Source organism: Anser anser (genome assembly GCF_964211835.1).
Source record: "Anser anser genome assembly, chromosome: 3".
Classification (NCBI taxonomy): Eukaryota; Metazoa; Chordata; class Aves; order Anseriformes; family Anatidae; genus Anser; species Anser anser.
In genome coordinates this window covers 114,677,064-114,695,960 of record NC_139722.1, presented here as the reverse complement: position 1 = coordinate 114,695,960, position 18,897 = coordinate 114,677,064, and the positions used below count along the sequence as shown (strand labels likewise).

The following is an 18,897-nucleotide window of genomic DNA, read 5'->3' as shown; positions in this document are numbered from 1 at the left end:
TTACTATCAATGTTTATAAATAAGGAAAAAATATTTTTGTCTCTTTTTTCAATACCGAGCTCATACATAAAAATGAGGAGTGTATCAGAACAACAGACCTGTCTTACCATAAACCTGATGCTTGAAAAGTTATGTGTGAGAGCAGGTGGATGGGTGCATTTGTTACCAAAAATCCATCAATGGGGGCGAAGCATGTTCTTCTCAGTTCTTTTTTTTCTGTGACTAGACTTAAGTCCTCTGCTTGCTGCTTTCTTGTGGCAAGTATATTTTGAAGAAAATTCATTTTTTTGATAAATTGTTTTCACAGGAACTGTCAGTTTACTACTTTTTCATTTTTAAACGTTCTTCTCTTTCTCTGGAAGTGTTTTGCAGCTAACTTTACTTTCTCTCCGTTGTCTCAGAAATCTTTCTCTTCATTTAATTCTATGCTCTTTTTCCAAACTTTGGTATTAACTAGTCTATGCACTATTTTTATGTTTAAACTGATGATAACGGTTTCCTATAACAACCCTGGTTAGTGGGGGAATTGGTACAAAATCAGAATGTGAGTCTTAAATGATGCTTCATTGGTATGTTGCCATCTCATTTTTTTATTTTTAAACAAAACATAAAAACATAAATCAGTTTCATGTTAGTGGAACTTACATTTTAGTTGAAACAATTATACAGAGCTTTTGATTATGAGGGTTCATGCTAATGAAAGGAAGAGCTGCATTTTTTGGGGGGGGGAATATTTTGTATAAAGTTGAGGTAAAATTTGCTGAGTCATTTTAAAAATTGATCAAAATGAATCACTTTTTACATGAATATGTTATTTTCTTTTTTTCCTCTCCTCTTAGGGCGATATGTTCATATACATGGGTGGTTGTTTTTAAAAAGCTACACTGAAGCTTAAATGAGACCATAAATAAATTTGCACAGCTCCTTGGCTGGATATGTATGTGCATAGTGAAATATTATATTTTAATCTTTAGTTTGACCTGCACAATCCTATTCTTAATCTACAGCTACCGTATATACTCTTGATTTATTGCATAGCTGCTAGCCTGTGAGGATGGGGGGTGTGATGGGAAAACTTTTGAAGTTTTGTTCCTGTCTGGCTGTTCCTCCTCCCTCAGTATTTAAAAATATTCCTTATGGGCTTGTGAAACTAAAAATCTAGGTAAGAATGTTGTTCTTAATGAAGCATGCTCTGCATAGTACCTGGTAAAGTCACCTCTGATTCCTCAGTCAGCTCAGACATGAGCTCGAGTATGGTGTTTGAGCAGAGCAAAAATACCAGGGCAAATATGCAATAAAGGCTATTCAGCGTGTGATACCACGGGTCTGTATTACATGACCAATACTGATGGGCTGTCATAAACTTACATTTGTGCTTCCATTTGTTCCAAAGTACAGGGTGTGCTGGAACTTCTGTGAGACCGGCCCTTGGTTCCAACACCCAAAGCAAAGCACCCACAGAGTTGTTTCTGGAAGGTTTCTACCTCCAATTTTTATATCACAGGTAAAGGTTCTTCAGTGCAAATGTCATTGCTCGAAAAGAGTCGTTCCCTTCAGTCATTTGAACTACAGTTTGAAGAGAATGGGTGGTTCCCTCAGCAGTCATGCAGATGTGGGAGTTGTAGAGGTCCTACTCTGTTCCCCCCACATGCCTGGAGGTGTTACACAGGGCCAACGGCAGGAAATGGTTCTCGTGTTATCTTCCTTTTGGCAGCAAAAATGCTGCTCTGACGTGGATGGAGGGCAAGTGGGTGGTTCTCCTTGGCTGGTTAGGAAATACTGCTTTTATATAATCCCTTTTCACGCTCCAGCTATGTGTGAAAAGTAAAGTATGGGTGTGGGCATAATATCCTTCCATTAAGAGAAGCTGGGAATTCAGTGACTGGCGTGGCTATTGTGTGTTTGTGTTGAGTAAATGGAGGCCAAACCTGAGAGTTCTTGTGTTGTGCTGTCTCAATGAAGCACTCAAAAATCAGGGATCACATTCCTAAAATCAGTGTTCCTCAGCAGAAACCTCTCTCGCTGGGGTTGTGAAGTATTAAAAAGATTTCCTCTTCACCTCCTTACCTCAGCAGACTGTCTTCCTTCTTTGCCCTTCTATTTCTAGATTTTCTGCATCCCCATTGCTTTGGCTTGTGCTTGGTTTCCCTGTGGTGAGATCCTTTTCTTCCAGAGTGTCTGTCTCCTGATGCTGTGCTGTACAGTCTCTTCAAGTCCATCCTGCTTCCCTTCCCATCTCCTCTGCTCCCAAGTGTAAATCCTTTCCAGCAAACATAGGATTTGCTGTTCCGGCATGGCCTGGAGGAGATGAATGTGTGTTTTTGGGGAAGGTGCACACTGAGCAGCGTTCCTTGTTGCCAGCTTCCTGGTGAACTGGCACGTGGCAGGTCCCTTGCGGCTTTGGACCTGGTGTTTGTGTGTGCAGTGCTCCAAGGGGAGTGTGTCATGGGCAGGGAAGAGGTGAGGTGATAAGAGATGTTGGCCTTGGCTCAGGAATATGCAGGCACTGCTGATCCTTTTAACCAAGTGGTATTAAATGTTTCAGTAGGACCAGCATCTGGCATGCAAAAAGAGGGACATAGCTCCGTATTTATGGCTGGGAGGTGCTACTTGCTCAGTCCTTCCAGGCATAAAGCTGGGGGATAAGAGAGTGTGCTGCTTCTTGGTGCAAATGGTGAGGCCAAAAATATAAAGCTCAACTGTGGCCCTTGACACAGTGGGCACACTAGAGGCTGAAGAAAAATACCTGATGTTACTGCTTTTGGCATCATTTTGAGGAAAGCAGAGCAGTGCTCTGGACTGGTGGGTCCCAGGCTGCATTTTCGGTGAAGCCCCTTGTTTCACTCCAAGCCTGGTGAAGTGGTTGGGCAGCGGGCTCTGCAGGAGCTTGCAGGAGGGGCAGCACTTGGCTGAAGAGATCGCTGGGAGCCCAGGCCCGCGGGATTGAGCATCTCCTGAAATAAAGGACACGTGGTGATACTCGACAGTGTGTGGGTGGGCGTCGCAGTTCTGTGACCTGTGGTATCACAGATTGGTCAGTTGTCCTCTGGTGCGATTTTTATTCTTAAAAGCTTTTGCTGCCGCTGAACTGTAGTGCTGTTTTAACAAGTTTTAAATTGGGAATTGAGGTTTCACTCTGTGGTTCTTAATAGGAAAATGTAATTTCCAGAAGACTGAACAGAGGTCACCTTTAGCCTGGCAGGAGTTAAGGAAGCTTCTAAATACTGAGTCCTATGCTCCAACTTTATTACTCTTGCCATGTTTTGTGAATTCTAAACATCACTTGAAGATAAGTGTTCTGCAAAACAAAAATAACTGACTGTATTGCGACAGGAAATGTAGGTTGTGCGAAGACTTCTGATTTTTGGAAAACTGCAGTTGGGAATAATTTGAGTAAGCCAAACAGGTCATGAGGCTCTTGAAGTGGCATTGCTTTTGCAGAAAGTCTTGGTTCAATGCTGAATGACCATAATGTCTTTATTGGATTATTCCCTATATGCTGCTGGACTCTACCATGTTTCTCATTTCTTGCCTTTCATCATTTGAAAGCAATTGATTCTATTTCGCTTTGATTTTAATTACGATATATGTCCTTAACTTCTTTAGTACTTGATTTTTGTCCAGGCAAATAAAACTAAAGATTGTTGATGTTGTCTAGACTGGAAATTGAAAATCTAATTGAAATGGTTTGAAATAATTTTCCATTCTGCTAATGCAATCAATGTAAACTGCAAATATTCTTTAACGCTCTCATTCTGAAGAGTGTATAAAGTTTTTGAATTAAAAGATAGTTACTTAAATGTTACTATTTTTACATCGATGTAATGCCAACAGGCCATGACAGATCTGGGAAAAATACTGCTGCTGACATGAATATAGAGGAAGACTTGGTTTGTTTGGTTCCTAATGACATCGTTGTCAGGCATCGCTGCTTTTAAACTGGGATTTCATTAAATGTTTCATGCAGCTTTGTAAACTATAGTTGTGCCTTTATTTCAGGTAGTGTAAAATCTGAAACTCTGGGATCCTCTGGCTTCTTGACATGCATTTGTGAAGTAGAGTGACTATCTTACCTTAGGAGAACGGTGTCCTTCCTTATATTTACTTAGCTCTTTGGGTGGTAATTGGAGGTCTGGAGCTTTCTCTGGTGAAATATTAAGGTTAATACATATTTAGAAAAACAAATAGTCTTCTTGACTCATGACAAAGCAAGATTTAAGAATGTCTTCCTTTGGAAGTTTGTCTACATTATAACATAATGAAATAGTAAGTAGGAGTACAGTCACTTACTGTTACCAGATCAGCACTCTGTGGAGAGCTTCAGATCTTTACTCATTTTAACTTTTCAGAATTTTTGGTTGAGTCTTGTTATCCCTGCTGTTCTCATACATGTTAGGAGCTAGGAAAACCCTCTGACAAAGGGAGTAGGTTAAGGACAGTGTGTCAATGGTAGGTGATTTTTCTAATGATGGAGATACTAAAACTGCTTGGTAGTATGCAAGTTTGAATAATGAAAATAAAAAATAGTTACTGGTGTGTATCTTATCCTAAACTGGACCTTGGCTTGAAGGGTGGAGATCTCTGTTACCTCAGTAAAGATCCTGTTGTAAAGGGAGAACTCTGAACATTGACTCTCCCAAATTACCTGGCTTGTATCTAGTTCGGAGGTTCTGTGTGGGTGTTGGCTATGGGCCTGTCTAGTTACTGGGAACTACTTGCTCGCTCCTCCCTCCATTTCCCCTTCCTCTCCCCCTTCAAACTATTTAGCCTTTATTTCTGCTGAGGTTATTTGTTTGTTTTTCAGATGAGACCCTTTTTGCTCTTCCTGCTACATCTGCGCCTCTGATGCACTCCTCTGCAGGCAAGTTCTTTCTGCTCACCTTTGTCTGATTACATCCTGCATTTCTGATCTGATCTCATTAACTCTTTCCAATTAGTCTGCCTTTACTAAAAGTCAGCATGGGTCCAAGAATAGCGCCTCTCATTCTTTTTCAGTTTTGAATTTTCAGTTGATCTGTTCAAGATTTTAATACGCATTCATTTATTTACATGGTAAACTGTTCTATAAACAAACTACAGCCATCTGTGAGTTCTTGGACCCTTGATGTAAGAGAGCAGTTGATACTATTAACAGGTTAGCACATTAAAGCATAGTTGCTTTACTGATTTAGCAGAAAGAATTAATCCATAGTAACTTTCTGCAGTACTTCACATAAGTAAAATTTGTACCTATATATTTTTAGTGGATTTTGTTAGCTACATTGTCCACCAAATTCCCATTATTTAAACAAAAAATGGAAAAAAAAATTCTTACTGGCATGCAAGTCTGTGCATATGTTTATGCACAAGCGTATGGACATACCCTCTTTCTGTTTCTTTTCCCCCTGCACTTTGACAATATTACCTGTTATACTTGGATGCTCTGTACTTGTCTGGCATCTTCAGCTTTACTGTGATATTTGCACTGCAAAAAGTTGCTGCTTCTCTAGCCTCCTGCATACTTGTCTGCTAGAAGAGATGAAATAGAATAGCATACTTTAAACGATACTTTGTTTTATTGGCTAGTAATATTTGTGATAGAACTCAGAACCTCTTCATAACTAACATCACGTGAACTTGTCATGAAAATTTGCATTGACTTTAAGAGCACTTGAATTCTCTAACTTTCCTTTCTGTCCACGGTCACAGAAAAAGTTATGGACTTGCAGGAGCAGCCAGGTAGCACTAAGTCACTTGGTCAAGAGGATTTTACTGCAGTCCCGCTTGATACTGCTGCTTCTCTTCCCTCCCTCTCTCCTCTCTCAGCTGATCCCTTTAAAGAGCACACAGCCTTTGATAAACTCTCAGATGGATTACCTGCAAGAGGCATTTACAGAGAAAATGCAAGTGAGGTTTGTAAAGAAACAATGGAAAACATAAGAAATCCATTTCTTGCCGAGGGAAACAAAGACATTTCCAAGATGAAATACTCAGAAATGGAACCCCCATTTGCTAAAGCAGAAGCAGCCATTTTATCTCAAGCTGAAGAAGAAACGCAGCTAGAGGGCCCTAAAGAATTATGTAACCTGGAGAAAATGCCTGTACAGCAGCAGAAAATGTCTCCAGAAACTTGTGAAGATTTGTCTGAGAAAATTGAGGAAGATATATTTTATAACAAAGACAAGTACAGAGGTGGTGATTATGGTGAAAAGGGAGCATTGAAAAAAGACGCTATTCAGAGGGAAGAATATGTAGACTTCAAACCATATGAGTCAATATGGGAATTAAAAGGTGCTAGTCACGGACTGAGCAGCTTGAGAGAGGATGTTGGAAGTAAGATAGATGGCACAGTGGAAAGCAGTTTAGATGACAAATACGGTGTAGATAAGCTGGTGGTGCAGAAGGATTATGAAAGAGAGAGTGAAGGCAGTGCTGAAGATCTCTCCTTCCCAAGTACCCCAGAAGCTGTAAAAGAACCTTCTCAGACTTACATCACTTGCACTAAATTTGAATCCTCTGTAACTCCTGATGGTGACAAAGTCAAATCTCCTTCTCCACTAGAGGAAGACACTTCAGAAAATAGAACTGATGATGAGAAAAAAATTGCAGAGATGAAAGCTCAGAACACAGAACAAGGTGATTTTAGTACTCGAGCAGTTGGCAAGCAGGAAGGCCAGGAAGCTGACTATGCTAAAACAGGTAGCACTGTTGATACGCTATCTGACATCGCAGCGAGTATGCCTGAAGGTCTTACTCCTGATCTAGTACAAGAAGCATATGAAAGTGAAATGCATGATGTGGCATGTACCAAACTTGCTTATGAAACAAAGATTGATTTAGTTCAAACCTCCGAGTCAGTACAAGAGACTCTGAAACCTGTGACGCAGCTCTGTCCCTCATTTGAAGGGTCGGAAGCTGCTCCGTCACCAGTATTGCCTGATATTGTCATGGAAGCCCCGCTAAGCAGTGGGACTGCTGGTACAGAAACATCTACTGTGCAGCTTGAAGCTTCCCCATTAGAAACATTTATTCCTACTGCTAATTATGAGAATGTAAAGCAAGAGGCAGAAAAACCTCCCTTATACCAAGAAGCAGTGAATGTACCATTGACACAGGCCCAAGAAGCAAAAGAGGAATTGACACTTAAACCTGATCGTGAGAGTAGTGCCAGTCCTGATGACACAGAGACTCCATATATATCTATCGCATGTGACTTAATTAAGGAAACAAAGGTCTCTGGTGAATCTGCTTCTTCATCTTTAACAGACTATTCAAAGATGCCAGTAACAGAATGCATTTCTCAGGATGTTTCTGAACACAAGGAATTTGTTGAAAAACTGTCTTCACAGTTTGGAAAATCTGACTTGTTTAATAGTGAGGTGATATCTGACTTTCCTGAGAAAGAAAGTGAAGAGCAGTCTCTCATCTTTAAAAGTAAATCAACTGAGAGCATTGTAACTGATGATGAACATGAAGAACAACCTGTAGATTCAGTAGCTGCCCCAGGCAAGCCTTATCTGGAGTCTTTCCAAGCTGAACTGGACTCTTCCAAAACTGTGGCCACGCAGCCATCTGAGCCAACACCTACAAAAATAGCTAAGGCAGAGAAGATTCCCCTTCAAATGGAAGAGCTGAATGCAATGACTTACTCAGCTGATGTATCTGTTGCTACAGAACCAAAAACAGGAGACAGCAAAGGTCTCTCATCTGTGGAGTCTTCCCCAGTCTCAGTAGCAGAAGACTTTGTGATGTTAGTTGATCCTAAAACTGCTCCTGAATTTGTGGCAGAAGTTGCTGACAGAGAAATAATGCACAAAGATGAAAGTGAAGGTATCAGTAATGAGATCAAAGATGAGAAGAGGCAGTTGCCTTGCCCAGAGCTACCCTGTGATCTGTCTATAAAGAATGTAGAAGTTAAAGCTGAAGAAGATGCTCGTGTCTTGAAAAAGTCCTTGGAGGCAGTGGACAGAGAAGTGCCTGAAGTATCCATGTTGTCCTTACCAGCCACAGATACCTTACCTGTATCCACTGAAAAAGAGATAGTCAGTGTAGTAAAACCAGAAGCTTTTGAGAAGGAAGCTGAGAGAGAAGCTGCTTCAATTAAAGAAAAGGAAAAAACTACTGCTGTGTTTTCAGCAAAGCTGAATAAATCTTCAGGTAATCTGTGTACACTGTCTTGCAGTTCACTAATCTTCGTAATTCTTTAGCTACACTTAAGCATGTCATGATTTAATCTTTAAGTCATATTCTGCAAACTTCCCTGTATAGGTTGAGGGTAACAAAAACGTTAGTGCCTGCACTCTTAGCTTTTTCATATTCTGACTGCTTTAGTACTTTTTTTTCCTGTTTATCAGGGCTGGACTCACTGTCTTCAGGTTTCTCCTTCAGTTCTCCTGCTGGTGATCTGTTGATGCAGAAATAAGTCACTACTCACTGCAAGCTCTTCTGTGATTGTCTGCAGGCTGGGCATTAGATGGCCTTCCAAATCTGCTCTTACTACATGATAGTAAGCCAAATATGGTGTCTTGGTCTGCTCCATGTGCACAATTTGAAGGGCATTTTTCTTTTTATACAGAATTCAGTTAATCATCAGACTTTGAAATGTAGGAGAATATCATTTCTGCTGTGATATGTACAACTTGTGTCTGGAATATGGAAAAGAAACTGTGCAGCTCCACTCAACATGACTTGCAGCTTTTGTTAGATCAAGGCCAGAGGTTTAAAATAAGTAGCACACATGAGGGAGTTACTTGTTCAGGTTAGTGGGAAAGTGGCCAGTAAGAAGTTCAGTATCCTGCAAACATTAAAATTGGTTTACATACAGCACAGATGATAGCTTTCATGTGGGACTTGCATTTCAATGTAGTTAATATTTCAGCTGGTGATGTGGTAATTAAAGTAGCAGAGAATTAAGAAAAGATAAGACTGCTGTCAATTTTCCCTTGCGTTCTACACTGAATGGATTGTGAAGCTCCAGCTTCTTGTAGACCAGAGGAGTACTTTGCTTTCTGATGTCACAGTACTCTGCTGCTGCTTTACAGTCTAGCACCAGAAGCTTTCCCACTAAAACCTATTACTGCAGAAAGCACAATTAATTTTTTTCTAATAAAATCAAATGTTTGGGCAAAAAGTCTTCATGCAAAAATGTTAGTTAAGAGATTAAAACCAACAAACAAAAAGAAACCCTGAATGTTACATGTATATATTTTAGCTGTTTTCCTAGTTCTTTTAACAGGAAGTCTTTGGGTCTGACAAGGACACAGCTGTTGCTGTTCTGTCTGTATGAAACTGCCGGGGAAGCTGCGCATAAAAGGAGAGAAAGGAGTTGAAGACTGTCTGCGTTCTCCTGTCTAGTGGCACGGTGCTGTGACAGGGCACCCATCTGTCCTGCATTTATGTTAGCTGAGGGGCAGGAGCTGGGCCAGGCGTGGGGCTGGGAACTGTCTGCAGTCTCTGTCAGTGGTTGTATTCACCCTATAAAGCAGTTGTATTTTTTGACATGCTGTATTATTTGGGAAGAAAAAATATTTTTCTGCCTTATTATAGAGGAACATTTTCTTAAACAGATGAGAACATGAAATGAAAATCATTTTTTTTCTAGATTTTTGTTTGCTTTTTAAAGTATGTGCTGTTTTTTGCTCATGTTTGCTGTATTATAGAACATGGAACTGGGCTTCTGGGACCTGCCTCGAGATTCTGACCACAAGCCTTGAATAAAATTTGATTTTAATACCAAATTACTTAAACACAAAGTAGGAGGCAGAGTAACAAACCAAAGAACACTTAGTTGCTTTCCACTCTTTCAGAAAGGAAGGCAGTAATTCACAGGGCCAAGAGGGGATCTGTGTGTGTGTTTGTGCTTCTGAGTCTAGCTTTATTGTGATGCTCTCAAATACTTACCAGTCCTGTTTGTTGAAAGCTGACCTAAATGCAAGCATACCTCTGTGCACCTGCAGTTGTAACTTCTGACTGTCCCAGTGGACTGCAGGGAGCCGACAGCAACCCAAAAATGATTGCAGATTTTTTTTTTAATAAAAACCATCACTCCAGTAAAGCATGCAAAGCTTTTAACAGTCTCACTGGTAGCACTGGATTTGTTTAATGCTGCCTGCCAGAGCTGTGGGTTGCCTGTTGTGTTCTGTAATGGTGTCAGACCACAGGGGCCTTGTACTTCATGGCGGCGTGGATTTAAAAAAAAATTGCCAAAAGTAATTCAGAACTAAACTATAAAGAAGCCTATCTCCATTTAAGACATTACAACTTATAGTAGTTTCAATGGCAAAGACCACTCTTTTTCCTATGCAACACCAGTGCCTATGACTGTTGAACACTGGAGTGTTGCCTTAAGAGATCATGACAAGCGTGGGCTTTTCTTGCCTTTTCAGTTTGGGCTGTATTAGCTTTGTAGCAGATAACCCTCCTGCTTCACTCTCATGCTTCTGACTGGACTTTAAAACTTGTATGTTCCATCTCCATAAAACTGCTGTGCCTTCAGAGGGGCCCTTCCCTCCCTGTTCGGATGCTGCCGCCCAGTGCACCAGCAGGCGCAGTTGCAGCTTCCATCAGGCCTTGTTCCTGTGGGGTGTGTGCGTATGGCTGTGGTGCAGTGGGGGCTCTGGGCAGTCATTTTACAGCATGTTCATTAGGGAGGGCTTTGATGCCATCTAGTGTTTGTAAAGGAACAGGAGCTCAATACGACTTCCAGAGGATTGCATTCAAGGTTTTGAGAAATTCTGACATGTTGAAGTTCACTTAATATTCGCAGAGTTAGAACCTGTTACAAATCTTAGCCCTTTTGTTGTGCAGACTTTCTTCACTCTAACACATATTTACTTCTGGATAGAGGCAGTTAGTTCGCATGAATATGCTAGAAAAACACCATTCCATAACCTTTTTTTGATGCATGGCACACGGAGTTTTTTGTTTTACCAAATTGCAAACTCAAAGTATGCCGTAGTGTCCCCAAAACCTAAACTCGTGTTTGTGACGTCTAGTTGTGTACCTCAGTGTAACTACATAGGCAGTTTAAATTACCCAGACTGTTTGTGCTAAGCGTTGCAGGAAGTTTAAGAAATGGCTTTGAGAAGTTGACTATCAGGCAGTCAGTTTCACAGGAAACCCATGTTTCATGGTGCTTTTGAAAAATCATTCTCTGCAGATGTGTTTGGATATGCTGAGGTTAACACTAGATTGTACAGGCTTACAGAGCTCTCACTTGTACGTGCTAACGGTGCTCAGTACTTGAATTACAGAAATGCAGCAAAGTACTGATACCTTATATGTTTCCTATCCTTTTGAGGGGGCACATTCATTGTGCTTTGAGAGGGTAGCTGAGCGGTAATCGTGGCAAAGCTTTTCTTTTTACTCCCAGATTATAAGGGCAGAAATAAAATACATCCTGTGGTTCTGCAACAGCAAACCAGGTTGTTGCTGTTACATGAAATGTAAAAGAAATTAGAAATGCTGTCTTACATCAGCACTGCATCCACTTGGTTCATTTCTGTTTCATATTTATAGCTCACTTAAGTAGAGCCATTCAGCAGGTGGGAAGCATTGGTTTTGTTTTTTGTTTGACTGAGGGAAAAATACCCTAGAATGCCTCTGATCAGTTTCCTTCAGGAGCAGGTTATTTGTAAAATACCATTTAATTCAACATAAAATCGTGATTTACTTTCGCCTGGTTATATTTTTAGATTATTTGGCTCTTGAGGGCATCATAAATAGAGACTTCTCTTCCAGTGCAGAGACTCCAGGGAGGAGCAGGAAGAATTAAAAGCAAAAACCTTGAGTGAAGTCCTCCTGAAGGAAAGCCCTAGACCTGCTGTGTTTCACTGGAGCTCAGGTCACCCCTGTTGAGAGGTAAAGGCTTTTGTAGAGTTCAGAGTGAGGCATTTTGTGTGTGGAAGAATTATGGAGAAAATGGAGTGCTTGTGGTAAATTATCAGCTTTCCCAGAAGCACAGATGGGTGGCCAGCGCTGAGTGCGATGTCAGGCGCAAGCAGAATCAGGTAGCTATCCAAGCGCTCCCCTGCTCCAAGTCAGGAACGGAACAGGCAGCTGCTGGGGGAGATTTAATGACGGTTTGGTGAGTAAGGCACCCGCCCTGCAGCCGTGCAGTCCCTTTGAACATAGATGCATCAGCAGAGGGACGCGCTTTGAACGTGATTGTGTCTGTTTGAGTTGTCTGGGTCACTTGGTAATATTGTTCTGTACCTAGCCTGTTGGTTGGGGAGCTCTAGCTTGGATGTTGGGGCAGAAACATGCAGACGCAATGAAGCTTAGGCAGGACTCCTGGCACGGTGCCGGCACTCAGTTGGCGCAGATGTAGGGTAGCGTTACAGGGGTGTGTGTATCTTGCCTGGCGTGGGAGATGTGAGTGCAGGGGCATTCTGACTTCATTTTAGGTATCATTTGCATGGAGTGGTAGCAATGAAGGTTGAGAATGCAAATAGCCAAGAGCCGGCTCAGGAGGCCAGGGAGAAATTCCTGCCGAGGGAGTTGGTGCCCCTTTGGGCTGGGAGGCAGGGCTGGTGACGTGGCTCAGCGCCCGCTGCTGGGGCAGTGCTGTGCTGCAGGAACCTTCCTGAAGAAGGATGTGGCGGAAGGAAGGCGAAGGAGAAGCGAGGAGGTTTTGGTCATGTGTCTATAGAAATTTGCTAACCAGTGGAAGGAACTTTCTGAAAGCATAAAGATCGAATTAATTTAGTGACAGTGCAGCTATCTGAAGGGCGAGGGGAGAAACACAGGTTTTGGTGGCTTCCAGTCAGTATTAGGAATTTCAGCTCAGAGACAGAAGCAGGTTTTTAGACATGTTTTGTACTTTTTCACTATAGGGTAACTCTCTGAGTTTTCTTGCACTACGATGTTTGAGTGTACATTTCGCATGCCCCTCTTAGGGTATAGGTTTTGATTTGCCTGTTGGAATTGAGAATGAAATGCATATCTTCTATAAATTAAAAATATATGTAACCAATCCTGCCATAAAAAGGAGTCTTTAAATCTGTGTAGTAATTGAAGCAATATATAGGGTTTTCAGTTAATTTTATGGTAATCTTTCTCCACATGAGATTGTCTCTTCTACTGGAAAACTAAAAGTGGCTCTTTTTGGAGTGATCAGCATCCCCATCCCAGCCATTCTGCAGGATTTCCATGGAAATGTCTGAATGCCCTTTTCTCATTCTTTTGAAAATAGCTTATCAATTTTTAAGAGGTTTTAGAGCAGCAGTGGGGAGTTTTTAGTGCATCTTTTTTTTCTTGTCAGCCACAAGTATTAAAGAGAGACTCCATGCTAGAGAGTAGCCATACATTTTTCCACATGAATGGAAAACAGAAGGACAACATGGTTCTCACAGCTCTTTCAGATTTTGAGTTTCTAGTTTTTGTTCATCTCATGTCTGTACAATACTTTGTGTTACTTCTTACATGTTAGTAGTATAAACCTATGGGTTGCTCTCATTTTCATTTAAGCGATGGGAAAATTTAATTGTCAGATCTGTAGCTGACAACATAGGATGCTGATTTAAAATAAGAAGAGGAGGTGTTAGTCTGCAGGCATTAGGTAGAGGGCGAGATAGCTGTTCTCAGTCTGTGCTTCACTGAAATTAAATATGTCTGAACAGTTCATAAGGACTAAAGATACCAGCAAAAAAGACTTGTATTCTTCATGAGCCCCTTGCTTTTATTACAGGCAATGGTAAGGTCCTACTGTGTTTTCCTTTAGGCTTTTTTTTTTATTTAAAGGGAGAGGTGCGTTACAGAGATGTTTGTTAGTCACATACGCAGTCAGACGTTTGTTTTTAAAACAAGGGAAAAGCCTACACGGAGCAGATGTGTGAGTGTGCATTTACCGTTGCTTGAAAAGCAATCTGTTCCACGTTTCTCTGGTGGATTGCCACTTCGAGCTCCACGTCGTTGTGAAAAGCTGCTTGGGGCGGTCCAGCTCCTTTAGCCTGCGCTGAGCCTCTCTGCACCAGTGTTCCCAATGCTGCAGTGCTGCTCCGCAGGGTCGAGCCAGTTGCTGCCTCCCTTTGTGCGGGTGCCGGCAGTCTCTTTCTCCACCCTGCATCTTTTCAGTTCTGTTGAGCAGTGAGAAGCAAATGGCTGCAGCAGCCGGGGATTGCCTTTCCGCCTTGGTGCCGGAGCAGCGTTAGCAGCCTGGTTACAGCTCGCACTGCGTCAGCCGCGCTCCACACCCCGCGCCGTCAGCTGACTGGCCTCCTGCAGCACCAGTGCAGCAGCAGACTGCAGACGCTGCTGGGAAAGCCCATGTTTGCCATCCCGGGCTGTAGATTTCTCCTCTTGCAGCTGTCCTGTTGGTATGCATAATTGATAATCACAGCTGGAGGGTAGATCGCTGGGAGAGATGGACAGTCAGCCGAGCAGTTGGAAGGATAAGGGTATTTGTTCTTTTACCTTTTTTCCTTTTTTTTTTTTTTTAAGCTAAAGATGCTGCAGGTTGCTTTTAACAAATGGTATTTGTAGCATGTATTTGATGGTGAAATGTATCTGAAGATGTAAGTTCTGTTTGTAGTATATGTAAAATTGTAAAAGCTGTAGGTTAGAATGGATAAACACAAGCAATGCAGACAGAATAAATTATTTATGTAGGTGAAATAGCTTGTGTGGCACTGCAGATCTTTTCCAGTCCTACAGAACGTATTAAAGAACAGCTTCTTTTGGTATGCATTGCACAAATACCAGCATAGTCTGATTTTAGTTGTTGAAATTCCTAGGTTATTAATAATTTAATAATATTAACCATTAGCTCAAAAGAATCTCGTGTTTGCAGGTCATGCAGTTCAGTAATTTTAGGAGGAGAAATTGCATGCAGGCTATAGCAGACTTTTTTTTTTTCCCTTTGGTATATACCATGTTTGGGGTCTACTGTTAATTGTGTTTGCTTAGGATTTTTTGTAATTCTGTTGGATTCTAGGTAAAAGTGTGCCAGATTTTCGGAACTTAAAGGTCTAATATCAAATTGTTTCAGGTAAATAAGTAGCTAGCCTTAAATTAGCGTGGTGCTGACCTTTGTTCCTGTAACCACCAATGGGAGATCGCCATTGTAAATCTCTGTGGATCATGATTAGTGCTCAGTGTGTAAGAGTTTAAGCCTTATTCAAATACATAATCTTCAAACTTTATCAACAAGACAAGCTTTAAAAAAATTTAATTATCTCTGGATACTAAACTTCTTAAAGGTCCCTGTCGTGCTTGGTACTTGTATTTGGGAAGTTTTCCTCTTTTTTATAATTATTGTTTCAAATTTATGGTGTTTTTTTTTTTTTCCCCTCAGGCAAAATTGCCAGCTGTCTAGAATCTGTAAAATGCTCTATCAGAATTTAAATATGTAGAAAAAAAATGCTGCAGGTGAAAAATCTTCACCCTGAAGACAACCATTCTCAGTTGTAAGCTTTCATTAAAGGGCTGTAAAATATTAGGAAAAAATACCCTGCAGTGTTTTGTAATATGTATTAATGTGTAATTATTTTAAATGTTCAGCACTCCCTATGTCAGGCCTGAAATTCTTGGGTTTAAAAAACTGAAAAGAGGGTGGGGTTGGAAGAATTCTGTGAAAATTGAACGCGTTACCTTTGGGCACTTTGGCCCCATTTTCAGGCTTTCTTTTGCAACCCAACAAGCAGGATTGGCTGTAGTCCGTCCCTTGCTGCAACTGAAAGCAGGCGTTTCCTAACCCAGAATTCAAGGCCTTGAGAATAATAGAGTCTTTCTTGGATTAAAATTAATGAGTTGCCAATCATGAGCGTGCCTTTATTGCACAGGAGGGTACTCAGGGGGTTACGCCAAGCCCTGTAAGCTGTGTGCTGCTGCTGCATGGAGGGGAGACGAGCTGTGGGGAGGCCAGTGGCCTGGGGTCTGCAGGCTTCTATGCAAAGCGTGGACCTGATCAGCATGTTCTGGGAGTGGTAACAAATGGACAAAGCAAAACTGAACCTGTCCTTCACGTATGTTTTGTGCTGGTATAACTGTTTGAAGCAGTGTTTTAAATTCCTCTTCCCCACCTCTTTGTTTTTACAGAATGGCATCCCGTTAGGTGGAGGAAGCTGTTTTTGTGCCTGTTTCTCCCTCCAAGGAAGTCCCTACTGATTTGAGGTTTAATTATAATACAACTGGTACAGTCAGGGTCTGTAAGAAAATGGAAGCAGAGCAAGAAGAAGGTTTTCTGGGGAAGCAGAACAGTCTGGTTCCTCTCCTTTTGTGACTGTGCTAGTGTGGTTTCTGTTAGCATTTGTTTATGAAGAGATGCAGAAGTCCTCTTTCATGTTTTCTTATTTTGTTAGGTCAGGCTCCAGCAGCGTGGAAACTGATGGGTAAAGTTCAGGGACTGATGACACTATTCACCTTGCCACAAAATAAATATAGAAGCAAATATTGCAACATGCTTTTTTTCCATGCTTAAAAATAAACTTAAAAAAATGAAGTAACAATCAAATCTAACATCAGAGAAGAGCCAAAAGTATGGTTCATAGTTAGATTTTCTACCTAGAGCACTACTTTCTACTTAAAATAATCTTAAACTTGTTTTTGATATGCATGTTTCTTCTGGTACAGCTGTAGTAGTTGAGAAAGCAGCACAGTGAAAGTGGTAAACTCCCCTACCTGTGGTATTGATCATCGAGATAAGCAGGGTGAAATAAGTTTACCCTGGGGATGGCAACACTTTTATTTTTAGCACGTTTAAAGACAGCCCCCATGGAGTAATCAATACTGAAGTGTCTAGAATGGACTATTTTTTTTAATAATTTCAATGGGTTGTCAGGTTTTAATGGCTGAATAATAGTAATGATAGGATGAACACCACAGCTGTACACCCAGGCTATCCCAGGAGTATCAGGAGTATTATTATTTATTTATTTTTTGGATTCATATACTGAAAATATCTCTGAGTTCTGGTTTAGATTTCATAAAAGGTGGAAGGGGTTGCATAGGCTCATGCAGCCTTTGATTTGCAAAATTTCATGAGGTGTAAACAGGACTTGAGAATGGTTTCCTCAGTTCATATGTTGTGTGTGAGTGCACGCATCCATGGGTATACGATTAAGTAGAAATGAAAGAAAACATACTGCAGTGGCTCAATTAAAATTGTTAGATAGTATTTGCATTTGGGGGGTGGGTAACCTGGTAGTGTTGGACTTCATTTTCATTCTAGCATGTACTTTGTGGAATCTGTATCATTTTTTCATTGCTGGGGATTGTGGTGCAGACGTGCCAGGTCAGAAAGGTGTATGATCCAGGCTCACTGTCCGACCTTTGGGTTGCAGGTTGGCCTGTCGGTCCCGCTGGACTTGGTGCTACTTTGTAGTGCCTCTCCCCAGGACAGGGAAGGCTCTGTGGGTTGGAGCCGGCCCCACAAGCTTGGCACCACATGCAGTCATGCCATGACCACACTGTGTTTCCAGCTTGGGGTTGGTTTGGTGTTTGCTGACTTGCAGCAAGACCCATCTGGCTCCCAGCATCTGATCAGGGTAAAGTAGCCTACTCTATAACTGCTCCTGCTTACAATGGCAACCACAATTTGGAAAAAAACAAAACAAACAAACAACAACAACAACAACAAAAAAGACACGTAACCTTGTCATTCTGATGTGGGAAGTCTTTAAAATGTGAAACCTGAGTGTGCTAATGGTGTCTGTGCTTGGAAGGCTTTGACCACCTGATGAGACACATTTAAGACCTTCTCTGTAGTATTATCGAAATTGCTTTCAGGTGGGGTATTTCAATACATAGGCAATATCTGGCAGAACTGTAATGTCAGGGATCTGCTCTGGTTTGGTTACCTGAGTGTAACATCACTCTCTGACTGCGTGCTGCTTGCAGCGTGTCTCCAGGTTAGCATTCCTGCCACTCCATCACCAGCAGTAAATAGTGTCATGCTAGCTGCCTTCCTGTAGCAAAGAGAAGCACAGGCTTCCCTTTCATGCAGATGTCTTTTCCAGCAGGCCCTCCAAATTAATGACCAGTTTGTTGGGGAGCCTCTAGGTTTGAACCTGAGCTGCTCCCCAGAGGCGAGTGCTTTGGGGCTCCGCAGGGCTCCGGGCTGGCTCCTCGCCGCTCCGCTCCTGACTTCTCCCTGGGGCTGGATTTTTCCAGCCCAGCCTGCCCCACAGCCGCTTGATCAAGCTTGGAAAGCGAAATGTGGCTTCAGACCTCGCCTGCCAGGTACTCTTCACGAAGGATCTGTGGAAACATGAAGATCACTGTCATAAGTGAATACGAAGTTTAATTAAAGGAGCTGGAAAGTGCCCCTCTGAAAAGAAATTGGCAGCAATTTACCTACTGTGGTCCTAACGGTCATGATGACAGTTGTCCTTTAGCACCATAGATGCATTTGGGAGCTGCCCGTTCTCAATGCTTGTATTCAACTTCTGTGTTAGTACAACGCTGTTCTTAACTTGATCCAGAAAAGGCTTCTATTTGTGTGTCTAAGCTATTTTTACTATTATTTGAAGAATATAAGGATTTTCTGCTTACATTTCAGATTACAGAAAGATTCTAGTGTAATGGCTGTTGTTCACACAATGTTTGTAAATCACACGCTGCTTGCGTTTTTTTTAAATCTTCATTCTCCCTTTAGACAAATAGTCTTTATATGGTGCTGAAGCCCTTTGTTTGTTTGTTCTTAAAGGCTGCGTGCAGAGTAGTTGTTCATTGTAGGCACGCATCTCTGCCCGGCAGCTGCGTTCCAAGGACTTAGCAGAGAGGCGGCTATTGGCTGTGGGCTGCGAGCCTCCTGCTTGCCTGCGAGATTTCGCGCTCGCAGCGAGACGCAGCGAGCAGGCAGGCAGTTGCGTATATCTGCTGACCTTTGAATGACCCAGCAGGAAGTGAAAAGGCGTTGGGTAGTCAGCTGTACAAGATCTGGGTGCATGCAAGCAAACTCAAGATGGATGCCAAAATTGG

At 41.8% G+C, this 18,897-nt stretch overlaps 1 protein-coding gene across 10 annotated transcripts in view; it reads left to right on the top strand.

Annotated features, from left to right (window-relative positions):
• RTN4 (reticulon 4) overlaps positions 1-18,897 on the top strand; it is a 44,619-nt gene that overhangs the window by 9,833 nt on the left and 15,889 nt on the right. For 2 of the 10 annotated variants that reach the window (XM_083832351.1, XM_083832349.1), the window contains 2 exons: positions 4,805-4,861; positions 5,689-8,136. The exons of 4 other annotated variants lie outside the window; for them this stretch is intronic. In XM_083832351.1, coding sequence (XP_083688477.1) covers positions 4,805-4,861; positions 5,689-8,136 — 2,505 coding nt within the window. Of the gene's footprint in view, positions 1-4,804; positions 4,862-5,688; positions 8,137-13,966; positions 14,376-18,741; position 18,897 lie in introns of those variants that run through there. 4 more of the 10 variants (XM_083832353.1, XM_083832352.1, XM_083832358.1 and 1 more) reach the window with 3 other exon arrangements.